Source organism: Carlito syrichta, unplaced genomic scaffold (assembly GCF_000164805.1).
Source record: "Carlito syrichta isolate Samal-C Ts95f unplaced genomic scaffold, Tarsius_syrichta-2.0.1 Scaffold309740, whole genome shotgun sequence".
NCBI classification, from domain to species: Eukaryota; Metazoa; Chordata; class Mammalia; order Primates; family Tarsiidae; genus Carlito; species Carlito syrichta.
Window position 1 is genome coordinate 186,888 of NW_007253836.1, and position 27,169 is coordinate 214,056.

Consider the following 27,169-nt stretch of genomic DNA (forward strand, 5'->3'; position numbering starts at 1 on the left):
TAGAGATGAGGTCTCGCCTGCCCAGGTGGGTCTCGAACCTGCGAGCTCAGGCAATCCACTCGCCTCAGCCTCCCAAAGGCGCAGGATTACAGGATAAGTAGGAGTTAGCAGGATGGGGAGAGAAGATGAAGCTGGATTCTAGGACATGAAACAGCATGTGTGATTGTCTTGACGAGCGCATAACCAAGGAACTGAGATGCTTCTCCTAGAGCAGGAATAGAGGAAATATGGGGTGTGGTGAAGCTGAAGAGGTGGACAGAGACAGAACACATAGGACTCTATAGTTCCTGTTAAAAGACTAGAGCTATGACCTTACATAAGCGCAAACAGAACCGATGGAATGGTTTCAGGCAGACGAGTGGCACTCTCATTTTTAAAAATCTCTTTGGCTTGCGATGTAGACAGTGCATTGCAGAGGCAAAACAGTAGATTGGGGGAAATTCGGTGACTATGGCCTTGATCGTGCAAGTCTTGATGCTGTTAGGAGTAAGTAGACAGATAGTAATGGACAATTTCAAGAGTTGTATAAGATGTCGAATTGACAAGTTTAGTGATTGAGTGTGGTGAATGAGAGAAAGGGAGGAGTCAAATAATTCCTAGATCTTTGGCTCTAGCACGTGTGGGGATGTTGCCATTGTATGAAGTGCAGATTTAGGAGAGATTATGAGCTCAGTTTTGGAAATATTAAGCTTAAAGTGTGAATGAAATATCCATAAGGAGATACCTGGTGAATAATTTGAAATACTGATTTGGACTTAGGTGAGTAGAATGGGCTGGAGATAAGAGTTTAGGAATTGTTAGCCTTTGGATGTTAATTGATGCTATGTAATAGATGAAATTATTTTGGAAGAGAGATGTGATAAGAGACCCGAGATATCCAGTATTAAGCTTGGGTTGAGACACGGGCGAAAGACACTGAGAAGGAGCTGATTATGGATCAGTGGAATGGAAATCCAGGAGATGAATTGTTCCGAACGTCCAAAGAACCGGACCGTTCAAAAAGTGAGTGTGGCTAATAGCATCAAAGGCTACAGAGAATTGTAGGAAGTCAAGGACTGAAAAGAATGCATTGGGTTTAATAGCATGAAGCTCACTGTGGATCATGATAAGAGACTAACTAAGGTCTGGGGTGTGTCTGTGAGAACACAAAACTGGGATCGAGTAGTAAGGGGGCCAGGACAGAAGAAATTCAAGAAATGCTGAAACAATTGTCTCTTTGGAGGTTGAGGTTACTTCTGATGCTGGTAGGACTAAGGAAGAGAGGAAGAGTGTGAGCCCGGTGTGAAAACTGTCATCGTTAAGTGGATGGTGTGCAGGTGGAATGGTCCGTGAGCATGGTGAGGAGAACACGGGAGTGGTGAGGACTTGCGAGGGGCACTCGTGAGCGGTGAAGAGGACTTATGAGTGATTAGACGATATTCCAGGTGGTGAGGGGGACTTGTGAGGGGTGGAGAGGATTCATCAGTGGTGTGGAAGACTTGGGAATGGTGGGGAGAGCTTGTGAGCGGTGAGGAGGGCTTGTGAGTGGTGAAGAGGGCTTGTGAGTGGTGGCAAGGTGAGCACTGAGGAGGGCTTCATGAAGATGAAGGCTGCCCTGCACTGGGTGAGGCCGAAGAAAAGTACAGAAGTGATGAGTTGGGGGAGGGGGAGGCTGCTACCTCTAATTCTTAGGGCCGAGGGAAAGCGATGTGTGAGTGGAATTAGCAGCTGCTACTTGTTACGATTGCAGAGGAAGTGGTGTTGTCAGGATTTGCCACAGAAGGCCCTATTTCTGGCTCACTTTCTTATCCTCAGCAAGCAAGTATGCCAAAAATGTCATGAGAAGAGTTATTTAGGGGTTCTTAACCTCTTCTTACTTTTTTGGCTGAGGCCTCTTTGGAAATCTGGTGAATTCTATGAACGATTTATCAGAATACTGTAAGTGCATAAAGTAAGATGCAAAGTATTATAAGGGAAGCTAATTATATTGAAATACCACTACCCCAAAATTAAGACATATGTTTATATATCATGACTTTGCTTTTTTGTTACTCCCTTAGATAATCAAATAGCGACCATACTTTCAATGCAGTGATTGGTATAAATAGCATCTCAAGATATTTGCAACACATAATGTGATGTAAAAAGTGTAATTTCTATTGGCATCAAGTTCTAGCTCCTGCTTAGGGTTACGATGTCTGGGTTCATAATCGAGGAAAGTATAAACCTTTGTTACCAGTTAGCAGAAATAAAAGTGAAAGTGTGACTTTGCCTATAAGGTTCATAAATGCCCTGAAATTTACCGGTTGAAAAGTCCTGTGATAAAATCTTGGGTGCACAACTTTCCTCTTATAATCCCCTCCTTCAGCAAACTGGCTTTCACCCTTGCTTCAGGGATTAGGACAACAAAAGCCAAACTTCTGGCCTGTACCATCATAAGTATTGCTCCATGTCTGATAAATACGAGCGGAAAAATGTGTCCACCGACCTCTGCCCCACGACACTGCCGCCTTGCCCTGAGTGCACAGTGTCCACGAGCTGAGGAGGAGAGAGAGCTGGAGAGAGAAGGGAAGGGTCCCACGGGTTGAGTGGGAAGGGCATGAGTCTGTGCCTAAAGAGAACCCGTACTGCGGTCCTCAGTGCGCAGCTTAAGAGACAACTGACATCACATTGGACACCCGTGGCTCCACGTGCCGGAGACCTGGTGCAGGAAAGGCAGTGCGGTGTCTGTCCAGGCATGAAGTCATGGAAGGCGGCCTCCTGTGCTTCCATTTGCTCCTGGGGGCTCTGAGTGAGTCATGCTACTTAGTTGAGAGGGAAAGGAGGACCTGTTCGACTTCAAAGAGTTCTCGGAAGCCAGGTGAGAGGATGCAAAGGAAATGGCGTGGAGAGTCCCCTCAAATTCAGTTACTTCTTTGTCACACTCAAATCGATTCCCTTTGTGAATCTCCTTCACATCCCTCATGCCAGACTTTGATGGGGCCATGTATGCAAGTGTCATCCTCATTTCAACAAGAAAGGGGCTTTTAGTCCGGCTGTCTCCAGGTACACATCACTCTCCAGTATTCTACAAGGCAACATGCCCAGATCCCTTGAATGGAGAATGAATGGTCAATGGCAACTGACTGGCTTCAAGCTGGCTCCCTGAAGTTGGTAATCTACTGAAATACAGCCCACACACTCAGAGGGGGCTCTCCATGCCATTTCTAGTTCCTATTTAATTTACTTTAGACATTCTAATGTCAGTCATTTCAGATCAACACACTAAACCTATTGATATTACATGTCAGATATAAATTTTTATTTATAAAGAATTTTCTTTTTCTTTCTTTCTTTTTCTTTTTTTTTTTTTCTTTTTTTTTTTTTGAAGCAAACCCTTGGGCTTTAAGCTAAAGATAAAACATTTGCTTCACTTTTTTTTTTTTTTTGCACAATGAAGCATTGGGCGAAAAGAACATTGCAAAAGTCTTTATACATTTTGGAATGTTCTGCACAACATATCTTGTGCTTTAAGCTGACAGACAGCATCGGGCTTTAATCAGGATGGCATCAGTTGCTGAAAATGATAAGAACAGCTACTATTTGTTCCATACTCATTCTGTGTGTATGCCTCACCCTTATTACCTCATGGGGACATAACAACAGTCCTTTATGCCATTTTACAAATGAAAAACTTGGGCTCAAAGAGACGAAGAGGCTTATGAGCATAGCTAATAGCTGATCAAGGTGAGACCAGCCTTCTGCTCCATCTCCCTTCCAAATACACGTCTTGTATTTCCCATACTCCAAGCCTCATTTCTGGGAGCACCCTGTGACTTGACGTGGAATCTCAGGTAGCCCCTACCATTTTCACAAGAAGGGACATTCTTGGAGGCCTGTGAAGGAAGCATCTAAACGAATTAGAGAAGGTACAGTTCCATGAGGTTTACTCTGAATCTGACGTCTGGAATCACACCAGAGGCACCCCTTGCCCCAAGTGAGGGACTTCTCTGCTTTCACAGATTCTTGTTTACTCAGTGATATTATGGGAAAGAGATCAGCGAAAAAAGCCTGCATGACAGCAGTTCTCAAAGTGAGATTGCCTGAACAACAGCTTTAGCACGTCTGAAAACTTCTTAGGAATGCACATTTTTAGGTCCATGCCAGACCTACTGAGTCAGCAAGTCTTGGTTGAACCCCAGCAATCTGTTTTAAACCTCTTCAGGTCGGGCTTATGGTGAGGTTTGAGCACCGCTGTTCTGTGGCTCTGTAGAGCTCTCTGCAATGTCTAATTTGGAGGTAAAACCACACTGTAGGTCAGAGGTTCCTGCTTTTTTGGTGCTTGTCGCTTCTTCATGAACCTTGGGCAGCCTCCCTAACCTGTCTGGTTAGCACTGGGATGTCCAAGGCAGTAGACAGTAGCCACAAATAGATATTGTGCACTTGAAATGTGGGCAGTCTTTATTGAACTGTGCTGTAAATTTATTTTTATTTTTTAATTAAAAATTTTTGTTCATATAAACGTATGGGGTGAAGTGCAATTTTGTTACATGCATAGATTACGTGGTGATCATGTCAGGGCTTTTAGGATATCCATCATCTGAATAAGATATCCATCATCCGAATAATATACATTGTGCCCATTAAGTAATTTCCCATCACCCACCCCCGTCCCACACTAAAATAAATACCAGATTTCACAAACTTAGTATGAAAAACGTGCACACTATCTTGTTAATATTTGTATATTCACTGCTTGTTGAAATGATAACATTTTGGATATACATTGAATACCAAGTTATTAAAATTAGTTTTAGCTTTTTAAAAATGTGACTTCTAGAAGATTTAAAATAACATATGGCTTGGCTATTTTTCATTTCTATTGGACAACGCTAGAATAAGTTCCACATCTATACAGATGAATATTGTTCACGTTTGGAAAACACCTGTGTTTTGCAATTAAGGGAGTGTGGTGCAGAGAAGACTGTCTCGCTCTCTCAACTTCTCAGACAGCATTACCACCTGGATGCTGAATCAGACTCTTGCTCTACCTGGAACCACTCTGGAAGAAGTGTGGTTAGCGCAAACGCTACCTGTGTTAGGCGGGAACACAGTCTCGCTCTCAGAAACCTGCTAGGTGCACACCAGAGCAGGTGGATGGGAATCTTAGAGTCTGAAGGATTCCACATCTTCTAGAGTCCTGGACAATCAAACGTTTTTGTAAAAAATACACTTTTTGAACCGAAAGGAAAATTGGAAAACATTAAAACTTAAATAAAGAACAAAAGCTTACTTGAAAGCAGAAAAGTTTCTGTGTCCTTTAGACTCTATCTGCGAATCACAATGTGAGAAAAAAATTGTTTTAAGAGTCAAATACAGATAAAGAAATATACTGAATTCATTTGTTGGTCAGTTTTACTTTTATCTTTCCTTTAATTTTTTTAAAAGTATAAAATGTTCATCATTACCCAGCCTGAATGGGCTTACATTAATCAGATTTGGAGCAACCCTACTCACTGCCTTGCAGCTTGGTTGTAAAGGATATGAGGAGATTCTGTGGTGGGTTGCTTATACGAAAATTGCCAATACCTTGGTTTTATTTTCAATTTTCAGAAAAAGTGGTGTGAATATTTCATCCTAAGTAATATACATATGTTTGAATTTTGGAATTTGAATTTAATTCACCTTCCTGACTTAAGTGATGAGCCATTATTGAAGAATATTGCTTTTTACTATGAAAATGAAAATGCACAAACAAAAGAAAAGAAAGAACATGAAAATGTACAAGGTACCCTCTCAGTATATTATAATCATTACAATTTTATTCACAGATTAACATTATAAAGGATTTAAAACTTCAAAATAATTTTTCTGTACTTCCAACATATAAGTTATTTTCCTTTCTTCTTATCTTTGTTTTTATATGGATATGATTTTTATTTAGCTACAATCAGAGTGAATATTGTATTTTAAAATATACTTTCACTTAATATTACTCTAAAAGTATTTTTGGAAGAAAGAATATGTTTGGGTGTTTGGCATTTCCAGTTAGGTTTAGCAGTTGAATTTTCACTTAAATGCAGGTATAGTATTTCTTCATAAAATTTACTCTGATTAATGTAATCATTTCACTGCTATGAAGATATTTAGGAAATTTAAGTTATTCTAAAAGGTAAGACTGATGTATATATTTACTATATGTGATTTGTTTTTCTTTCTTTGTTTTTTTTTTTTTCTTAGACTGTGTTTTCTGGTATTTCTTAACAGTCCAATAAAAATGAGCACATTTAGAGAGAACTATGTAATTGATTGGAAATTATGGAAACTTCTTTGACCACCAGGGTTTGGTTCCTTCATATTGTAACCATTGGAATTAATTGGCTACATACAAATTTAATGATTCTCTACAGATTTTCTCATCCCTCAAAAATCAAAGTTTTTATTTTCTTTTATTTATTGTAAAGTTATGTGAGGTCTAACATTTTTATTAAAGAATAATTAAATGTTTACAATTTGTTTTTTTCATTAAGATGATTATAATTCTGATGCTCAGTCATCAAAAAGAAAAACAGGACAAATTTTACCATCTGCCATCTCAGAGTCAGTCCTAGTTGCCATTTTAATTTAGGTCTAGTATGAAACTCAGGGAAGATTTCTCTCTGACAGTTATTTCAGAGCTCCGTGAATTTAGTCAAGATGTGTGCTTCTTTGTGTGTGTGAGTGACTTTTAATGTTGAGTGTTTTTAACTGCCTGGTAGGCCTACAGTTGAATTTGGGAAATGTCATTGTGAAAGATTATGAACACCTCTGGAGTGCTGTATCCACGTTAGTCAGAAAGTTTGAGGTTGGACAGCCATTTCCCGTGAGAACCACAAAACTTCATTTTCTCAAAAATAAATCATCACCAATCAAAGGTAATGTATTTTTAAATTAATTTGAAATAAAATAGTTGTTCCTCTGGAAGTATTTTTGAAGACATCACCCATTCAATGCTGCAAGTAGACATAATTTGGGGCACTTTGAATTTGAATAAAAAGAAATCACCTTTATTGTTATATCTTTGGAATGATATGCTGTGACTATAGTTTGTGAAGATTTATGTTTTGCTTGCAATCAGTATTGTAATGGAAATCAAATGTTCCGATCTAAAAAAACAGCAAGGTATATGTGATTTCCGTTTCTAACAATATTGCAATAGAGGTCAACAGAAAGATCTCTTGGTGCAAAACCCTTGAAATGCTGGATAAGAGACACCAAACCTCCTTTTAGATAATGATGGCTAAGCTCAACACAATAGCAGGGGAATCCCAGGGCCTGAAAACCGAAGGGGGAACTGATAGGAAGGCTCCGCGTCTTTCAAGTACTTGCCGTAGGAAGAAATCAGGACAAAACCAGGAATGGTCAGCACCAGGAGCACGACGGGCAGAGTTAGATGAGTTTACTTAGAATTATGAACCAGACATTAAACAAAGTCATCCGTTAGCTCATTATCATATGAGCTATGTATGTACATCTGTATCATCTATTTATCATCTATTTACCCATCCATTCGTCATCTATTATCCATCCACCCACCTACTCACCCACCTAATGCTTAAATACTATCTAATTCTTTGTACTCTGCGTGCCAACATGCTTTAATGTTGGAAATAGTTTTTCGGGGAGGGCTAGAATTGATCGATGTAAATAAGATTAATGTAAAATATTCTAATGTAAGGCTTTAGAAAATAATGTGCTGTATTTTTGTATGAAAGCTTTACGTTTGACATTGTCTCCATTTTTTTGTTTACAGACAGCTCCAAGGAAAAGATGCCTAATTTGGGCTTTATTCCAATGTCATCTAATGTGGTCGATAAGTTTGCTGGAGATATTTTGAAAGATTTGCCTTTTCTAAAGAGGTATAGGGCCAAAAATTTGCCTTCAAAATACTTGTATAAAATGAATGAGTTACTCAATAAAGATCTTTTTGAAGTGCAGAATAGAGTACATTACATGCCAGTTTGTGTTTGTAGCACAAAATGAATGTGCTATCAAATTGTCCAATGCCCTTTGGCCATTACTAGGTAAAAATCTATATGGTTTTAATTTTAGAGTAAATCACTCCAGCCAGATGTTCTTAATGAATGAATGAATGAATGAGTGTTTGTCTGTTGATGTTGATGAGACTGTTGGAGACACGGGGTGGACTTTGGTTTCTTAAACCTTTACTAAACTTCTCTTTGGATTCTATCCCCCTCATCATATTGCAGAAAAAAGGCAGGGAAGCTCTGATTTTGAAAAATATTATTATAAAATAAAATCTGTGCTGCATTATATTTGGATGCAGGCAATTTAAAATATGCATTTTTGTTCGCTTGTTTCACAGCGATGATCCTACTGTCACTTCACTGGTGAAACAAAAGGAATTTGATGAACTTGTGCACTGGCATTCTCACAAACCCCTCAGTGATGATTACGACAGGTCCAAGTGTCAGTTTACTGGTGAGCTATGTGACTTTGGTGAAATAAATTTAAATCAGTTTTGCTCTTTCCCCTTTATTTTATAGTGAAAAGTTATCATATTGTGACCCCAAAATTAATTTTTCGAAAAGATTTGCCTACGAGATGTTAGATGAGCTTTAGGGAAGATGGTCAAGAAAGGTTCCCATCTTGTTTGCTGACAGCCATATGTACGTATGTTTGTATCTATGTAGAGGTTTTAGGAAGCAGTGCATGAATATGGCATTTGTTTCCATCGATGCTAGAAGCTGTTTTAAGGAAAGGTGTTTTGTAGTTTAAGAGATCTGCGTATTCTTTGAAGTCTAATATATTGAGGCCATAGCCTTCTAAGCAATTTTAACTGTTTTCATATCACCCAGTTGACTGCACGTAACAAGGGCCAGCATTGCATCTGCCTTCATGTGCAGGGCAGATGAAACTGAAAAAGGAGCCCACGAAACAACTAACAGTAGATCAACAGAGACTGATTTAGAAATCTTGTCTCACTAGTCTATTCCTCATCTTCTTTTCACCTTTGTCTACCTCTGTTCTTAACCCCACCTCCTTAGAGATGACAAAACTTACTTTGAGAATAGCCTAGGATGTGCATAGTAAGTACGCTTGTATGAAAAACTTTCTCGCTTGTGTATATACACAACTCTCAAGATATGAGGGATACTATATATTAACCATGAACATCCTGCAAGGTGGTTTGGTTTAATGTATGTAGACACAGACAAAGAAAAACCTAACCAGCTTAGTTATCCCATTTGAGTGAGTACTGTAGTTTGTTTGGGGTCTGAGAGTAAGTCATACCTTGGATGTTGTGACTTCACTGCTGTTTAGCTGCCAAGTTCTTGCTCTTTGGCTATGGTTCAGAATAAGAATTTTTTCTGTCCAGTGATACAGGAAGTCAGAATCTCTTAGAAGGCTGTCTTGACTAACCACGGTCATTGGGCGCTTGATGTAGGCAGTAGTCTTGTCATTTTTTCAGCACTCTGAAATTTGCTTTTGGAAGTAGACCATGAGAGTGTGTTTTGTCATCTCCATCCCTTAAATAAGGTAAGGAATTTTCAGACAAGAGATAGCCTGATTTAAAATTCTCTCTTTAGCAAAGGTAATCAGATTAAGTTATTGCTCCGATAGCTTAATTTATGGGTATATGAGTGGGAATTAGTGAAAACGTTATAGAAAAATACGATAATGTTACATTTGAAGTCTTTTCTTTTTTCAGAAAGCTCTAAAGACCCTCGTGTTCTTAAATCCCTGCAAAAGTATCATGTTTTTCAGCGATTTTATGGGAATTCATTAGAATCAATATCTTCAAAACTCATCGTGACTCAAACTGCCAAGTCAAAGAAGAGTTTTAGTGAGCCCAAGAGCAAAAAGACACATGTGAGTTCTACAAATTCCAATATATTTAAAAATTTTTATTTTTCTAAATTGATATTTGTGTATTTGACAGTTTCTTTTTATAGAATGCTTCTTCTTTTTCATATGTGATTACTTATGATTTTACTTACTTGCTAAAAAAGTCTAACCTGCATAGAAAAAGTTATATATAGTCCTCTATACTTGATGACATATGTATTTATTTGAAGAAGAATGTAAGGCATTAACTTACTAAAGGCTTGGATTTAGGAACATTGAAGTCATGTTAAAAAATACAGCTGTTTATTAGTCAATAACAATAAAATATTTGTAAAAATAGATATGAAATACCTATCTGTTTTTTTGCCTGAATTATAAAGATTGTCTACATTTTTCCAACATATTTAAATAATTAAACCACCATCTTTTGGGGGTCGAAGGTTGGAACTACCCATTTCCTCTTCTTTATGTGGACTGGATCCCTGCATCCTTACCTTTTTTTTCCTTCTTGGGATATTACTTGTACACCTTTTTTCCAAGGGCCATAATTGGGGATAGAGCTCAGAGTGCAAATAAGGCAAGTTCCAACCTGTTTCTGGAATCATAATACTAATAGTGTATGATGTGAAAATTCTCAGCTACTAATTCCTGCTCATAGTAATGTACAAGTAGAGAATTTTTTTTTTTTGAGTTGTAGTCTCATTCCATCTCCCAGTGGCATGCTCACCACGACCCCAGCGTCGATCTGCTGGGCTCCAGCGATCCTTCTGCCTCAGCCTTCCAAGTAGCTGGAACTACTGGCGTGCGCCCCCACACCTGGCTGATTTGGGATTTATTGTAGAGACGAGGTCTCGCCAAGTTGCCCGGGCTGGTCTCAAACCCGCGGGCTCAGGCAATCCACTTGCCTTGGCCTCCCAAAGTGCTGGGATGACAGGCTGAGCCAGTGAGCCCGGCCAACTACAGAAAATTTAATGTTAAAACTGAATTACTGATTTTATGACTTTGAAGGAAGACAATACTTTGCTGACTTCTTTAAACAAATAGAATACTCATTAAACTTTCGTCTATTTCCGTGGGTCTCAAAGTGGAGATTAGAAAAAGGCATTTATTTACACTGAAAGTTTATTTTAAGATCAAAGACTTTAATATACTAGAGAGGGTACCAACTTAACAAAAACCCATCATGAGCAAAGGTATGTGTCCCTTTTCTATCTTATCAAATTGAAGTCAGCCTGGTAAAGTTATCAGAAATGAAATAGATAAAGGCCAAAAAATAAAATAACAAAAAAAATTTTTCAATCTCATTTCGCAATACTTATTTTTGGGGAAATTTTGGCAAGGTCAGGAAAGTGTGTCATCTCTTTGCCAGGCCTCCAACAAATTCACAAGCAGGCAGTGGTAGTTTTAGAACCCTGAGGAACAGGCATCAGCCTGTCAGTTCAAGGACTTCCCTAAAAAACTCTTTTATTTTTTACTCAAGATAACATTTTTAAAAATTATGAATTACTCTAAAATGTTCTCAGTCCTTCAGTGAAGACTCTACGTGGAACTGTTTCAAAGGCCCAAGCAGAAATGGGCTGCTCTATCTTTTGCTTTAATTATCATAAAAAGAAACCTCCCCTCCCCCAAACCCAATTACATGGTCATTGTTTCTCTCCTCATGAAGACAACCTTCTTTTCCTTTTTATAGCCAATTTTACTGTCAGTGAGACCATTCAATTAAACATTTGCTTTTTCATTTGTGGGTGCCAAAAGGTTTCTTCTTCTCCCCACTCCCCTTCCTTTTTCTTTCTTTCTTTTTTTTTTTTTTTTTGAGAGATGTTATAAATTTACAAAAATTCTCATCACATAGTACAAGGTATGAAGACAAAAAAAAAAAAAAAAGCCTCATGCTATTTTTTCCTTTCCCTTTTTTTCCTTTCCTTATTAACTAAATAAATCATCTCTAGGGAATTAAACACCTTAAGTACTGCATAAATAAGCTCTCTTAGCCACAGTTACAGTTTAATAAGTCTGCATATTGAAAATGAAGTGAGCTTCATATATGACAAAGGGCCAGAAGCCACCCTTGTCCTATTGAGAGAGAACCATGCTGAGTTGACTCTCAACACAGCACACTCAGAAGGTTAAACATAAGGAAAATTCAAATATTGTTGGTTAGCATTAAATATCTGGAGACCACTGATAGGTGAAGTTGACTTTATTATAGGAAAGAATGTACACATTAATTTTGTGACTAACCAGAATAGTGGAAAATGTGTTGGAATTCTTTTGCTAATATAACAAGTCTCTAATTGTTTTTGTAGATTAATAAATAGAGTTGGTAAAGCACAGCGTAAGTGAATCCCTTTCGTGTTTAAGTCCGTTGAAAATGCTTACATAGGTAGAATACGTCAGTTGTACTTGTGTTGCTCCTTCTATCCACTCTTTTCCTTCATTTTCTTTCTCTTTTCTTATCCACTCATCAAACATCATGGACTAAATATTTTGTGCTTGGGATACCCAGACCACAATGGCACCTTCCTGTCTTAAGGAACTCAATCCAGAGAGGAGGCAAGTAAAATACAGTTCATGCAGAAGAGTGCTTTTATAGACAGACGCCTGAGCAGAGGAGGAAAAGATGACTTGGACGTAAGAGAGTCAGGGAAGGCTTAATGGAAGAAACGTCTTGAAGAACAAGTAGGGACTAGAGGTGACTTGGGAGGAATGAACGAAGACAGAGCGAGCAGCAGATAGGACTGCCCAAAGACATGAAGGAGCAGTGGCTTGATGTCTCTGCTTTATCACATTCAATCTTTTGTTTATAATCCACACCACTCAGAAATGTAGAAGATTGTCTATGGAGAGTCTTTCTACTCACTAAATTAAATTGTCATAAAGTTATAAATGAACAGAGGCTTACTTTTAAAACAGACATTTTCCATGTCTACTCAAGAACGGGATGACAGTCAAAGTCATCATGCGTGCTTGAATACGTTGTCTCACTCATGAAATGTCATCCTGGAGTCGTTCCAGCTTATTTAAAGGTATGTTTCTTTCCTTTCGGGCAGGAGACCAAGGCTGAAATAATTACCAGAGAGAACAAGAAGAGGTTACTTGCCAAGGAAGAGCAAAAAGAAGAGCAAAAGTGGAGTGCTCTGTCGTTTTCTATTGAAGAAGAAATGAAAGAAAATTTAAATTCTGGAATAAAAAGCCTGGAAGAGTTTTTGAAATCTTGTAAAAGTAATTCAGTGAAACTTCGAGTTGAAGTAGCAGGGCTCACTGCCTGCCTGAAAACCTGGAAAGAACATTGTCGAAGTGAAGAAGGTGTGTGAGTCTATGTTTTCTTATTTTTCATGTTGGAGAATGAATACAATGTAATGCAGACAGTTGCAATTTATTAACTGGAAATTTGTGTTAGAGGACCTATGTACATTATTTTATTTTATGTAAATATTATTACTGCTACCATAGTCCCTCCTTACCTGTAGGGCTTATGTCAAACATCTCCAGTGATTGTCTGAAACTGTGGATAGTACTGAACCTTATCTATACTGTTTTTCCTAGACATACGTACTTATGATAAAGTTTAACATATAAGTTAGGCACAACAAGAGATTGACAACAATTAATAATAGAAAGAACAATTATAAAATATATTGTAATAAATGTTATATGAATGTGGTCTCTCTCAAAACATCGTAGTGTACTGTACTCACCCCTTTTCTTCCTGTGAGGATGTGGGATGATACAAATGGCCAGAACACAAGCAGATAATTTTTTTTGAGAGTGTGTGGGTCCGTCCTCCCTCCCTCCCTGCCTCCCTGCCTCTCTCTCTCTCTCTCTCTCCCTCTTTCTTTCTTTGTCTCACTCTGTCACCCAGGCTAGGGCGCAGCCACACAATCATGGCTCACTGCAGCCTCAACATGCCGGGCACAGGCAATCCTTTTTCCTCAACCTCCCAAGTCGTTGGGACTACAGGCGTGTGCCACTATACCCAACTAATTTTTTTTAATTTATCGTAGAGAAGAGGTCTCACCATGTTGTCCAGGCTGGTCTCGAACCCCTGGGCTCAGGCCATCCTCTAGCCTCCATCTCCCAAAGTGCTGGGATTGCAGATGCGAGCCAACCTTCTCAGCCTAAGAGTGCATGGGTTCTTCTTTTTATATACTACACCCGGCTTTGTCATATGCACGTTAGTGTTGCCACATGGTACCAGAGCTTATCTCTCCTGTGATGTTTTACGCCCTGGTGTCTCCTTCACATTTTTGTGAATGTAGGTTCTATTGAGCATCTTCTTCCAGAAAAGCCTGGTTTTTATCACAACTGAAGACTGGCTTTGCATGGTATCTTTTCTCCCTTGTCAACTTCTTAATCTCTCCCAGAAATGTGGCAGAAGCTTCTCATTGGCAGATGTAGCCACTTCAGTAATTTTCACACTTTCCTGTTCAAACCTGTATCTCAATCTGTGTAACCATTTCTTATGGGCAAAAAATGACTCATTGTCACTAGCTTCAAGGGAACCCTTGTTGAAGTCTTCGTATAGGCTTCGTGTTAATACCATTTCCATCTTACCTAAGCTCTTATCATGCTCTGTGGCCATAACTTTTGCTGTCTGAAGAGCAACAATGACACTAGCAAAAACTTCTAAGGAGAAACGACTGTATTTTATCAATGAGCAATGAAATCTCAGAGAGGGTCTCGGTAGCAACTATACAGCACATTCATAAGCACTCTCAAAGACAGACTGAAAAAGAACTACTTACAAAGTTGTGGTCATAGTTAAGGGAACCAGCAGAAACGGCAAGGTACCCAGGAAGAATCAGGCATTCATCTTTGAGGTTAGTGAGTAAACATTTCCCTTCTGGGTAAAGCTATATTCAAGCTTGCCTCGCAGGTTGAGTTCTTCCAAAGTTGTTGTGGATTCTATGGGCTCTACTTGCAACTTCTATAGCAGGTAGCAGAAAAGAAAAGAAGATACAGAAAGAGGAAGGTAAGGGTGAAATGAGACTCTGCCGAGATGGGTAAATTGGTAGCAGGTGAACAGTCTGTTCCATAATACCTCCAAACTGACGATTCTCTTGAGCCAACCTAGTTGACCTGTCAGTCTTGAGCATCTCCACACTGAAATCCATTGGACACACGACAGCAAGGTTCTCACCACCTCCCTCCCCGCCATTTTCATTCTACTGCCTTCAATCCACTCTAGCAAAGTCATCCCAACAAGAAGCATAAGATTTAGCTTACGTCTTTCTCCCCAGCCAAGATGCTGAATCAGAATTGGCTGATATTAAGATCAGAATTAACAGTGGCTCAAAGAATATAGAAGTTTATTTCACTCATTTAAGTGACGTTCACATGGAAGCTGTCCAGGGTTGCCATGGCCACCCCACAGTGGCATCTGTGATCCAAGTGCTTCCATCTTTGTATTCCATTATCCTTGGCACATGGCTCTGTTCTTCCAGTTGCCTCATATTCCTGGATGACTACATTTCAGCAGATATTAGAAAGCAAAGGCAAAAGCATCTCATTCCAGTTTCATGTCTCCTTTAAAGACCTTTCCTAGCCTTCAGTGATGCCTGTTTAAATATTAGTCAGACCTTAGTCACAGGCCACATCTAACCATAAGGGATTCTGGTATATGTAGTTGTTTTTTGTTTTTTTGTTTTTTTTTCACCTGAGTACCTTGCAGGTTTCAATGATACGGAAAGGGAAATATGAAATTTGGGGTGATATGTGTTGATAGACCACTGGTAGTATTGGCCAGATATCTTTGTCCTTGTTTTTCGTCTACTTAAATTCTACCTATGCTCCAGATCCATTTCATGAAATATCTTCCCATAAAGCCTTCCTCAAGCAATCCAGCTAACATAACACCTATTGTTTCTACTGCTTACTTGGGGCCGGTCTGGTGTTATGCATTATCTTTCCAAGTGAACTGGAAGCTTCTGGAGAATATCAACTTTATATTAAATTTCCTTTGTAGCCAGCCTGTTGTAGCATTCAGTAGGTGTTAGTAATATTTGCTAAATAGATGAATTACAGGTTGATGGGAAGGAAGATAGAATCAAAACAGCCCTGACGTGGTAAGTATGAAAAGATGGGCGGCGGAGGAGGAATAAAACGCGTATGTATGCATATAAAGAAATGGAGAGAGATGAGCAGAGTTGGTTGTGGCAGTTGGAATAGATGGATTGAATTGAATGGCTCCAGTGATTACGCCAAATACTTATAGCTAACAGCAGTAGGACTTAAGAAAGTTGCTAAGTTTTTAAGCAGATATTTAAAGTCATACAGATATCTTTCTTTGAACATAGTAAAGGAGATGTAAGAATAATAGAAGAAAGATTTGTTATTCTTCATAAACTTGATCTTTAATCATCTTATTTCTATTATGAACTAATTCTTCCCAACATGGACATAGTTACAGCTCAGTCATCTATGGAGATGACGAAATGTGGATAGTTGAACTTTAATTTTATTTTACTTAGCCTTTTTTTACTCCAAAAGCTCCATTAATGCCAATTAAGAGAATGAGTCTCATTAAGATTGACAGACTAGATGGTTAATCTTGGATAATGAAAAATTATTATTATTGATGGCCTTTATAGCAATGTTATTGTGTATTCTTTATCTAGGCAAAATCACAAAAGATTTAAGTATAGCTGTTCAGATGATGAAAAGGATTCACTCCTTGATGGAAAAATACCCAGAACTTTTGCAAGAATCAGATCGAGAACTCATAGCCAGATGTCTTAAGTATTTAGGATTCAATGAATTGGCAAGTTCTTTATCTCCAACCCAGGTAATATTCTCAGAATAGCTCAATTATAATAGGGTAGCCATGAGGTATACATAAAATGTCTTGCAAATATGGTCATCTCTTCTAGATTTTTCTTACCGAAAATATTATCATCATTAGTACTCTCACTGCCCAATCTTGAAGTAATCTAGAATTAGAAAATTTGTATAAATGCCGGCCTGGACAAAAGATTAAACGCCAGATAATCTCTGCATGTCCTTGAAACTAATCATATAGTTAATTCTAGGAAAACTTCTCAAAACAGTGGTGCCAATTATCTTTAAATATATCAGGTTGTAGCTAAAAATGTTATGATGTATATTTAAAAACCTTGATGTCTACTAATTTATTCCCAGTAAAGATGATGATTTAAGTGGTAAAGCCTTCCTCTAGTCTAAAAGATTTAAAAGATAACAGAATGCTTTTCACATAGAAGATATTCAGTAGTAAATGTTTTAATTGTTTAAATAATGTTCTAATTTTGCTATCTCTTTCCAAATGGGCTTTAAAAATGATAAAGAAGGCAGGAGATGACATAAAGAAGAAGAAAAGTGACAAATATTCCATTGGCATTGGGCCAGTTCGGTTTCAGCTGCAATACATGGGCCATCACTTGATACGAGATGAAAGAAAAGATCCAGATCCCAGAGTCCACGACTTTATTCCTGACACGTGGCAGGTAATGATGTGAATCAAACAAAATTATTGCATTTATTGTTTTGTGTGACCTCAGGAGTGTCTCATTCTTGTAGCTCTAAAACTTGGCACGAACTTCTTAATATTGATGCACACCATTTAAAAATTCTCCGCTGCTGAAAGTGCCAAAGTAGACTATTTTTTCTCATTTTTAGAAAGTAACATTTTCATTTAATACACTGACCATTTCCTTGGAGGCACTTCGACGGACTCATGGATGTGTTTTGAAGTTCTGTCTGTGTCATCCAGCTGTATCGCGATGAAAAGGCTCCAGGCTGCCTCTGTGTCAATAAGACTTTGTATGAAAATATACAGATGTGCCCAGAAACATTTGGGTGGTTTCAACCATAGATACAATCGTTTAGAAATCTACACACTGCACCTGTCACCATCGTAGCTACTTTTCTACAGATGTATATGAAATTAATATTGGTAGAGATAAAACTTAGAAGGGATGCCTTTCTACATACACTGAACCTTACAGAATTTGCTGAAAAATTGAACATGTTTATAACTTCAATGCAGTTTTATCACTTCAGCCGAATAGACCGCCCCTTTCAGAATCTGACTTCACCTGTCTTCTGTTGACGATGGTGGGGTGCCTTAAAAAAAATGCATGCCTCTTGTCCCCAAGTGGGAAGACGGGTTCCTTACTTCTGCTCAGGACACGAAACCATCAGATACACACTGTTAACCTCTATGGTGCCTCCTTCACGCTGAATGTCGGCGTCGACTTGCATTGAAGAGAGTGTGCGTGTTGGGGGTTTGGGGTGTTTGTCCATCTTCTAGCTATCAGGTAGGCTTATTGCTCTTCAACTAGTCGTCATCTTGATGAATGAAAGCACAGGCCGAAGGGAGGAGGCGCCCACCTGCCCTCCAAAGTAAGTGCCTGGCATTCTGCCGAACTGAAGAAGTAGTGAAACCAAGAGGCTTTGCTGTTTCTTCTCCTCCTCAGCTACTTTTCACCGTCACAAATATACACATTGGCTACTTCCAACTTAATTTCTCAACTGTATTTACTAAGTGACAAAAAATCACCCCGAAAACCTTCCCCATAATAAAACATTGTGTTCAGACTCGCTCTCCCTTTTTCGCACATAAAACCCATCTTACAGATGCTCAAAAGCATAAACACAACCTCTCCTGAGAGAATGATATGAACTCTTCAGTTTCTCTTATAGATCTTTCTGTGCGTTTTCAACCCCCAATCATTCCATGTGAGGGTCAGGAAATCACTTTGGAAGTGTGTTAAGATACTGGCCTTGCTTTGGTCATGTGCCGTTGACACGAATTTCCTGACACAAATGGTGCTCTGAACCCTGCAGCGAGAGCTCCTGGATGTGGTGGATAACTACGAGTCGGCAGTGATCGTGGCCCCCACGTCCTCAGGCAAAACCTACGCTTCCTACTACTGCATGGAGAAGGTGCTGAAGGAGAGCGATGATGGGGTGGTTGTCTACGTGGCCCCAACCAAGGTAGCTCAGCGACTTTCACCTGCCTTCTGATTCCCCAACCTCCTCTTTCAAACAAATGCACATGGTCACGTGGCAGGTCTAGATCACTCTACTTTTTTTGGGGGGTTGGAGTCTCACTCTGTCGCCCAGGCTGGAGCGCAATGGCACACTCCCGGTGACTCCAACCTTGACCTGTTTGTTGGGCGCCTGTCAGCCTTCCGTCTCAGCCTTCCAAGTAGCCAGAACAACAGGCTTGTGCTACCACGCCCAGCTAAGTTTTGAATTATTGTAGAGACAAGGTCCCGCCAAGGTGCCCAGGTTGGTCTCGAACCCGTGGGCTCAGGCCATCCACTCGCCTCTGCCTCCCAAAGTGCTGGGATGACAGGCTGAGCCACCGAGGCTGACCATCACTCTACTTTTTAATCTGTGTTTCCTCCTCCCAGATTCAGAGGCTAAAATAGCATTGATGTATATATTCAACCTTTGGACATCTGGGGGAAGCCACCAAATATAAGAGACTCAAAGTCGACCTTTGACTAATCTTCTCTTGACCTTGCTTGTAGAGTAAACTCATTGTTTCTCTCCAAGCTTGGTCGTCCAGGTATTCAGCTGTTTTTTTCTGAAGTCTGGGCAATGTTTTCTGTTTTTCCTTCTAATGAGGACTGTTTTTTGTTTTGCATTTTACTTTTTATCAATGAGGTTCTTAAGCTGAGTCAGGTATCAAAGAGAGCTCTTCATTGTATTTAGAGTGGATGGATAGAAGAAAAGGGTTCTTAAGCTTTCTCCACTTTTAGAAAGTTCCCATGGTCCTCTGAGATTTCACCTCCATCTGCTTTATTATGTGACTGATGGATCTCTTTCCTCATCTATCAGGCCCTTGTTAATCAAGTAGCAGCAACTGTTCAAAATCGGTTTACTAAAAACCTGCCAAGTGGGGAAGCTCTATGTGGTGTTTTTACGAGGGAGTATCGCCACGATGCCCTAAACAGTCAGGTAGGATATATTCATGAATAAACTTGCTTTCAAACTATATGACAGCACTTATATGTCCCTTCACCTAGAGCTCTGACATCTTCACAAGGCCTTGTGAGAATAATTTCCTTGACTTTATGAAAGACAAAATATCTCTGGAGAAAATCTATATTTTTACATTCCAAAGAGTGAAAGCTGGAATTCATTTTCCTCTAAGGACTCTAACATTTTGATTTCCAATTTCAAGTATCATTTATTGTGATGCTGGTTGGAGTGCAGCACAAAACTCATGGGTTCTTTGACTCGGCCGTAAATTGAATTGTAGAGTGCTCAGCAAACTTTTAAAACAAAGTTTATCAGCAAGAAGAAGAGAGGAAAGAAAGCACAGGTGTAAGTTTTGTCCCAGAAAGGCCTGGCACGAGCTAGTCTCTCTCTCAGGGGTAGGGGTGATGGGAGAGACGGGGGGTGGAAAGAAAGACTTTTGCTCTTAACTAAAAATCTAGATATATTTTCACAATAATTGCTATGCTAAAGAGGGTGGAGCACAGGTAACCATCACTCCAGAGAGACAAACATCTCCACTTCTGACGGGAGGAGGTACAGTCTTTTCCAGAGCACGTTATCTTTTGTAGGAGACCTGCCGGACTTTTCTAGTTCACAAGTTCATGATTTGAAAGGTGGTCTTATTATCATTTCTATGGCTTTGGTTAGTTAAGAGGTGGTATTCAGCCTTCCACCTTTGACAGGGAACCCGAAAGATTTTTAGTGATTGTTATACTAAACCATGAACTGAAAGTTTGGGCCGTCCTATTCTTATATCTGATGGGCCTTTCTTTTGATTTGCCGAGGGGGCTACGGGAAGCTGCTGAGTTCACATTCCAACTTGGCCTGAAATTTAAAAATTATAATTAAAAATGTCTGAATGCTTCCTAATACCTGCCTACAAAAAACTTATTTATCTGTGTCTAGCCTGTGCTACCTACCCTGTGTCATCTTGGTTTATAGATGAATTCAAAATATTTTGAAGAATGCTATAAATTATTTAAAAATTTAACAAATATTAATTTCTAACCAGAGTTACTTTTTCTTGATAAGTGTCTGTTAACGATACTCATTATAGTTTTTAAAATGTTGTGTTATGGATAATATACCTAGTTTTACCTAAATCGTAGACAGTTTTCCTCTGTAGTGAACTCACAAATCAACAATTAAGACTAAACAGAAAGTGAACACGTGATTATAGGACATTGCGTGGTAGATGTTTTGCCCGGATCACCATTCAAGAAAGGGCTTGCCCAGGTATGGAGACTGTAGTCAAGGTAGATGCCAGCTGTCAACTTCCCCAGCTGCCTCTGCAATCACATCCCTCGACTGAGCTACGTTGGGGTATCAACAGCGAGCCATCTTGGCTGTGGAGGAACTCTGACAGGCAGTACTCACTCCAGACCTCCGAGCCAGGTTAGCCAAGGCTCCACCAGGCCTGCCTTGCAGTTGGCTTCCCTCTCTGCCCAAACCCGCTTCCGCCCTCCCACCCCCTTTCATAGTTGTTGATTCTGAATAAATGTCTGTCGACCCAAACTCTATATCAGAGTCAGGTTTTAAAGAACCAAGCTTGTCATCATGAGCAATTTCTATTTTTAAAAGAATGACCGTAAACAAGGATTTGAACTTTAAATCTGGCAGTCTGCCATTTTGGGTCTACATGAGTTGCAGTTACATAGGGTTCAAGCTAATAGTCGATGAAACTTATTTTTAGAAGCAATATTATATGCTAATTATCAGCAGGTACATTCAAGACTCATAAGTCTAGCTCATATATTCTTATGATTATGTCTACACATAGTAAGTGCTCAAAATATTAGTTCTTACAATATTATTATTATTTTTAGGTACTTATCACAGTGCCTGCCTGCTTTGAAATTCTACTACTTGCACCTCATCGTCAAAACTGGGTAAAAAAGATCAGATACGTTATATTTGACGAGGTAGGTTTGGTGTTATTTCTTTCGGTCAATTTCCTGGTGCACATAAGTATGACAATGAAGATATTTAGTACTTCAGGACATTGGTCCCCTCGGGTGGAGTCCAGACTGGGGAGGCCCATTTTTCTGAGCAATTTCTCCAGTGAATCACAATGAGTTTTTCAGCTCCCTTTTCTTGACGTGACTCAACGGCATCTCTCGGTGCGCCCTACTGAGTTCCGTGTGGGAGAGGAAACTTTCATGGACGACTCCAGTCTCAGAAAGAATAAAATTCAACCACCATGGCATAAGTGTCCCTGAATGGAGATGTCAAAATTCAGTCTTTGACCTCTAAAGCAAATAATTTTTGGCTCCAACAGTGATGTCAGTTACATAATGTTAGGTCAGTGTGCTGGCGTCACGGGGATGGCGAAGAATTGTACAGAAATTAAATTAGGAAAGATCGTTTATTTAGAAAGTAAATTGGAGAGAAAGAGGGTGGATCCACCTCTCCAAGACTGGAGAGGGGGCCAGAGGCTTAAAGAAAGCATGGCGCTGGGCTCGGTGGCTCAGCCTGTAATCCCGCGCCTTTGGGAGGCTAAGGTGAATGGATTACCTGAGCCCACGGGTTCGAGACCCACCTGGGCAGTGAGACCTCATCTCTACAATGATCAAAATAAAAAAATCAACCAGGCGTGGTAGCGCATGCCTGTGATTCCAGCTACTCGGAAGGCTGAGGCGGAAGGATCGCCGGAGCCCAGCAGGCGAGGCTGCGGTGGCCCGGGAGCGGCCACTGCACTCCAGTCTGGGTGACAGAGTGAGACTCCAACTCAAAAAAAAAAAAAAAGAAAGCATGGGGAAATGCTTGGGATGAGGGGTTTTTAAAACTTTTTTTTGCGGGGTGGGGGACAGACAAGCATTCACAGGTGACAGAGTCTGTTTCTCCTATTTTTGACAACCAGATGGATGGGTGGGTCAGTCATGAGCACATAGACAAAGGTGGGCTGGTAGCTAGATGGCTGGGTCAGACACACAAATGAGAAGGCAGGGCTGGTGGCTGAAAGATAGGTTCTTAGGACAAAGATGTTCATCTTAATGTCTTGTGACTAGCCCAAGGTTCCAGGAAAGGATTATTTTATTGTCATGTATGAGCTCAAAGAGACCAGAGAAACTCCATTTTGGGCTCTGTCCATTCTCGTAAGTTATTTTGTCAGCCATGGTCCCAACAGAAAACAAATGACACACTTAAAATGCAAGTTTCAGGAAGGGTGTTTTTCAAAGGTGTGTGTGAGGGAATCCACATGGGTTAGTGTAGAAATCCAGAGGCAGTAGTTTCCTCCCAGGCTTAAAGGGACAGGGCAAGAATTGTCTGCTGAAACTCAAGGGAATTCAAACTGAATTGCCTGCTCACACTGTGAAGAGCTGTTGCTTTAGCTGAGAAACGTAGGCGGCTCAAGGTGAACTTGCAAGAAGGGATGACCTGGACCTCATCTTCCTCCCTGATCATCTCTTGCCAAGACTCTCCAATGGTCAAATCCAGTGGAACCGGAAAGCATGAGTGCGCTGTGAGGTAGCCTCTATGGGTCAGTTTCTTGAACAGAGTGCAGAATGAAAAGCAATGTAGACTTATAGGGGCAAGTGGAAGATATTCAGCAGTTATACAGCAGCATCACTAAGAATACTTATTCAAAGAGATTCAACATTACAAAAAGAAGTATTCTTTTACTCCAAGAGATTTTTAATTTAAAGGGGAAAAAGATAACAAACCTATATTTAACATTTTTTCCTTGTAAACATGAAGCTACCAAACAGGCTGTGCTTTTGATTTGTTTGATACTGGTTTATTGTATTTATTTGGGGTTAATCTGTATATATTGCATCATGAGGGCTTTGAATATTTCTGTTTTTAAAAAGGCGAGACCTCATCTCTACAATAAATCAAAAAATCAGCCGGGCATGGTAGCGCATGCCTGTAATTCCAGCTACTCGGAAGGCTGAGGCGAAAGGATCGCCGGAGCCCAGCAGGTCGAGGCTGCGGGGGCCGGGAGCGGCCGCTGCACTCCAGTCTGGGCGACAGAGTGAGACTCCAACTCAAAAAAAAAAAGTCCAATAACTTTGTCTATGCAATCCAGAACCTTGACTTTTTGCCATTTCAAAACTCTGAAGTGATACGACGTAGAGTACCTCAGTGTTCCCTATTTTATGTAAGGGTAAAATTGAAAGAATTTGAAGGCTAATGTCTATTCTGGCAGGATCAGGCAAAATTCTATCTAATACAAAGCATATGGTTAATATTTGGCAGAGTGGTATTTTATCTAAGCAGGACAAACCCAAATGGGCTGTGGAAAGATGTATGTTCTTGTGTGTGTGTGTGTGTGTGTGTGTGTGTGTGTGTGTGTGTGTGTGTGTGTGTGTATAAAATCTAACTCTAGCCAGGCTCAGTGGCTCAGCCTGTAATCCCGCGCTTTGGGAGGCCAAGGTGAATGGATTCGAGACCCACCTGGGCAACTTGGCGAGACCCCATCTCTACAATAAATTAAAAAAAACTAGCTGGGCATGGCAGCACGCGCCTGTAGTTCCGGCTACTCTAAAGGCTGAGGCAGAAGGATCGCCGGAGCCCAGCAGGTCGAGGCTGCGGTGGCCGGGAGCGGCCACTGCACTCCAGCCTGGGCGACAGAGTGAGACTCCAACTCAGAAAAAAAATAAAAAATCTAGCTCTGCTAGTAAGTCTTTTTCAGTTGACTGCCAGGTATCATAATTTAATCTGTTTAATGAGATCACATTTTAGAATCTTCCCTGAATCTAGTTCCATTTGCCTTATTTGGTCAAAAGTCATCGATTCATTTATTCAGCAGGTATTTACGGAGTACCTCCGCAGTGCCAGGCATTGTGTCAGTGCCAGGAATATTCCGGTCGAAGGTTGCAGTTTCATCCATGCTTATTCATTAGGGATGATGGTAGTTTAATCGAGAAAGAGGAATTAAGCAAGTGAGCACACAAATTGGGACATGCTCTGAAGGGAAAGAGTAGACTGTCCTGACTGCAGTAGTGGCAGGGTGATGGAATGCGTGCTCGGAAAAGTCTTTGGTATGCAATGGCATTAAGCAACTCTACCAGTTGAATAAGAGGGACTCCACATTTCAGGCCGTGGAAACAAGCCATGTGAACGCCCTTGGGGAGGAAGGGTGTGTTCAAAGGACAGCGAAAGGTCACTCTATCTGGAGCGTAGTCAAGGAAGGCATAGCGGTTTGAGATGAAGCCAGAGAGGCAGCAGGGGCCAAATTATGCCAGACATCGTCTGAAGGCATCCATATTGAAAGAACTTGAGGGAATTTATTTAAGGACATGGCCTGATTTAATCTATCCTTTAAGCATCTCACCTTGGCTGTTATGCAAAGAATTTAGGGGACAAAAAGAGAAGCTGGGATAGTGGTCAGGAGGTGATTGTGGTTATGAAACTGAGGTGGGATGGTGGCGGTCGACATGGAGAGAAATGCACAGATTTTGAAAGACATTTTTAAAAGTAAAGAGAAATTGTTGGTGGATTAGTTACAGAAATTGAAGAAAATTCAGGCGTCCAGATTTTCTGTTGTCAAATTTTCTGTTATTTGTTTAAAGTTGGCATGGTCACTTAAAGATAATGGGGAAGTATGTGTGACCATTTCAAGATCCCATGTCTTATTCCTTTTGCTATGTTTAAATCAAACTTTTTTTTAGTTTTTAATTTTAAAGATGTGGGGTACAGTTCAGGGTTAGGTATACCAATGTTCAGTATGCAGGTACCCTTGTTGAAATCAACTTTTCAATTGAGGTTTTTTTTTTTTTTGTCTGAACAGGTTCATTGTCTTGGTGGAGAAATTGGAGCAGAAGTCTGGGAGCATCTCCTGGTCATGATTCGATGTCCCTTCTTGGCTCTTTCAGCTACCATTAGTAACCCTGGACATCTCACTGAGTAGGCATTAGCTTCCAGTTTGGACAAAATGTTTGCTTGAAGTGAACGTTTGAATTTCATACTTTCTACATGGGTTCTGAAGAGTTTCGTAACTTTCTGATGAATTTAATAGCTTATTTCTCGATCTTCAAGAAACAGCATCTCTCTAGCACCGCTTGGCCGTTGTTAAGCAAAGTCACTCTTTGTAAAGAAAAATCAAGAACTCTCCCAGCCAGATCTGTACTTGAGTAGGAAATTCACTCCATGTTGCAAAAACGTTGTATCAAAAAGTACACTTTCCTTCCTTCCTTCCTTCCTTCCTTCCTTCCTTCCTTCCTTTCTTTCCTTTATCCTTCCCCAAGAAATAAAAAGATGTCATGACACACTCAGCCATGGGCTGAGATCCGTTGTCCTCCATTGTAGTAAAGTTTGGAAAGACAGCAAATCCTTATTAGTTGAAAGCCCCATGTCATTTCATCACTGGGCTTGATTTTTGCCTGTGGATAGCAACTATAGATAGCAAAGACTCCTAGGGTATCTCCCACTGTTTTAAGTGCTTTCGATATGTTTACTTATTTTAAGTGCCCAGCAGCCTGAATGATTTCTTATTCTCTTCATTGGTACTGTTAAGTAGTAGTACTTCTCATACCACTACTATAATTTCTTTTTAAAATGTGGAAAATTAGGCACAGAAAGATGAAGTTGTCCAACCGGGTGCCACAGCTAGTAGTGAGGAGGTTGGAATTCAATCTCAGGTAGTCTGACTTCAGACCCTTTTCCCCTAAGGACAATTTTTAAGGCACGTGAAACTTTCTCTTCTCACACGTAATCTCACAAGAAGTAGGTGTATGTTCTGTCTAAGTCATATGTACGTTTATTCTTTAAGGTGGCTACAGTCAGTGAAATGGTACTGGAAACAAGAAGACGAAAGAGTGGGAAAAAATCTTGCTTCTAAAAGACATGCAGGCTATCGTGCCCATGTTCCCAAAGACTGCTCGCAAGGAAAACAGTCACATAAAGTTAGACTCGGTATGTTTGATACATTCATATACATTTTGCCTTTTATTTTAAAATTATCTCAGTCACTACATTTCCACTGATTTGGAAACTCTTGCTCTTCATTTTTAGTGCTCTATGGAGAGAGATACAATGACCTAGAGAAGCACATCTGTTCAATAAGACATAATGACATTTATTTTGACCATTTTCACCCATGTGCTGCGCTCACAGCAGATCATGTAAGTAGCACTTTAGCCATCTTTGTTCCGGGTAACATAAATTATTATCAATTATTAATATTTGTATATATCATAATTGAAGAGCTGCCTTCGGCACGTATGTTCAGTGAGACATAATGGCATTTATTTTGATCATTTTCACTCACGTGCTGCACTAACAACAGATCGCGTAAGAAGTGCTTGCGTTGCATTTGTTTTGAGTAATAGACATTACTTGTATATCATAATTGAAAAGCTGCCTCATTGATACTTATCAGAATTACAGAATAGATATCTACAATTGATATTGCAACCTTAATTTTTAAAATAATAAGACTTCAAGTTTTCAT

General features: G+C 39.9%; 1 protein-coding gene across 1 annotated transcript in view; it reads left to right on the top strand.

Moving 5' to 3' along the window:
* The window catches only part of LOC103270194 (probable ATP-dependent RNA helicase DDX60), a gene marked incomplete at its 3' end in the record, with an annotated part of 53,260 nt that extends 26,420 nt beyond the window's left edge, over positions 1-26,840 (top strand). The window contains exons 10-23 of the mRNA XM_008067741.2: positions 5,572-5,746; positions 6,717-6,872; positions 7,751-7,856; positions 8,324-8,439; positions 9,671-9,831; positions 12,858-13,113; positions 16,425-16,591; positions 17,109-17,267; positions 18,610-18,759; positions 19,612-19,731; positions 21,600-21,695; positions 25,508-25,623; positions 26,489-26,631; positions 26,731-26,840. Of these exons, the coding sequence (XP_008065932.2) occupies positions 5,572-5,746; positions 6,717-6,872; positions 7,751-7,856; positions 8,324-8,439; positions 9,671-9,831; positions 12,858-13,113; positions 16,425-16,591; positions 17,109-17,267; positions 18,610-18,759; positions 19,612-19,731; positions 21,600-21,695; positions 25,508-25,623; positions 26,489-26,631; positions 26,731-26,840 (2,031 nt within the window). The remainder of the gene's footprint in view (positions 1-5,571; positions 5,747-6,716; positions 6,873-7,750; positions 7,857-8,323; positions 8,440-9,670; positions 9,832-12,857; positions 13,114-16,424; positions 16,592-17,108; positions 17,268-18,609; positions 18,760-19,611; positions 19,732-21,599; positions 21,696-25,507; positions 25,624-26,488; positions 26,632-26,730) is intronic.
* Between the last annotated feature and the right edge of the window lie 329 nt (positions 26,841-27,169).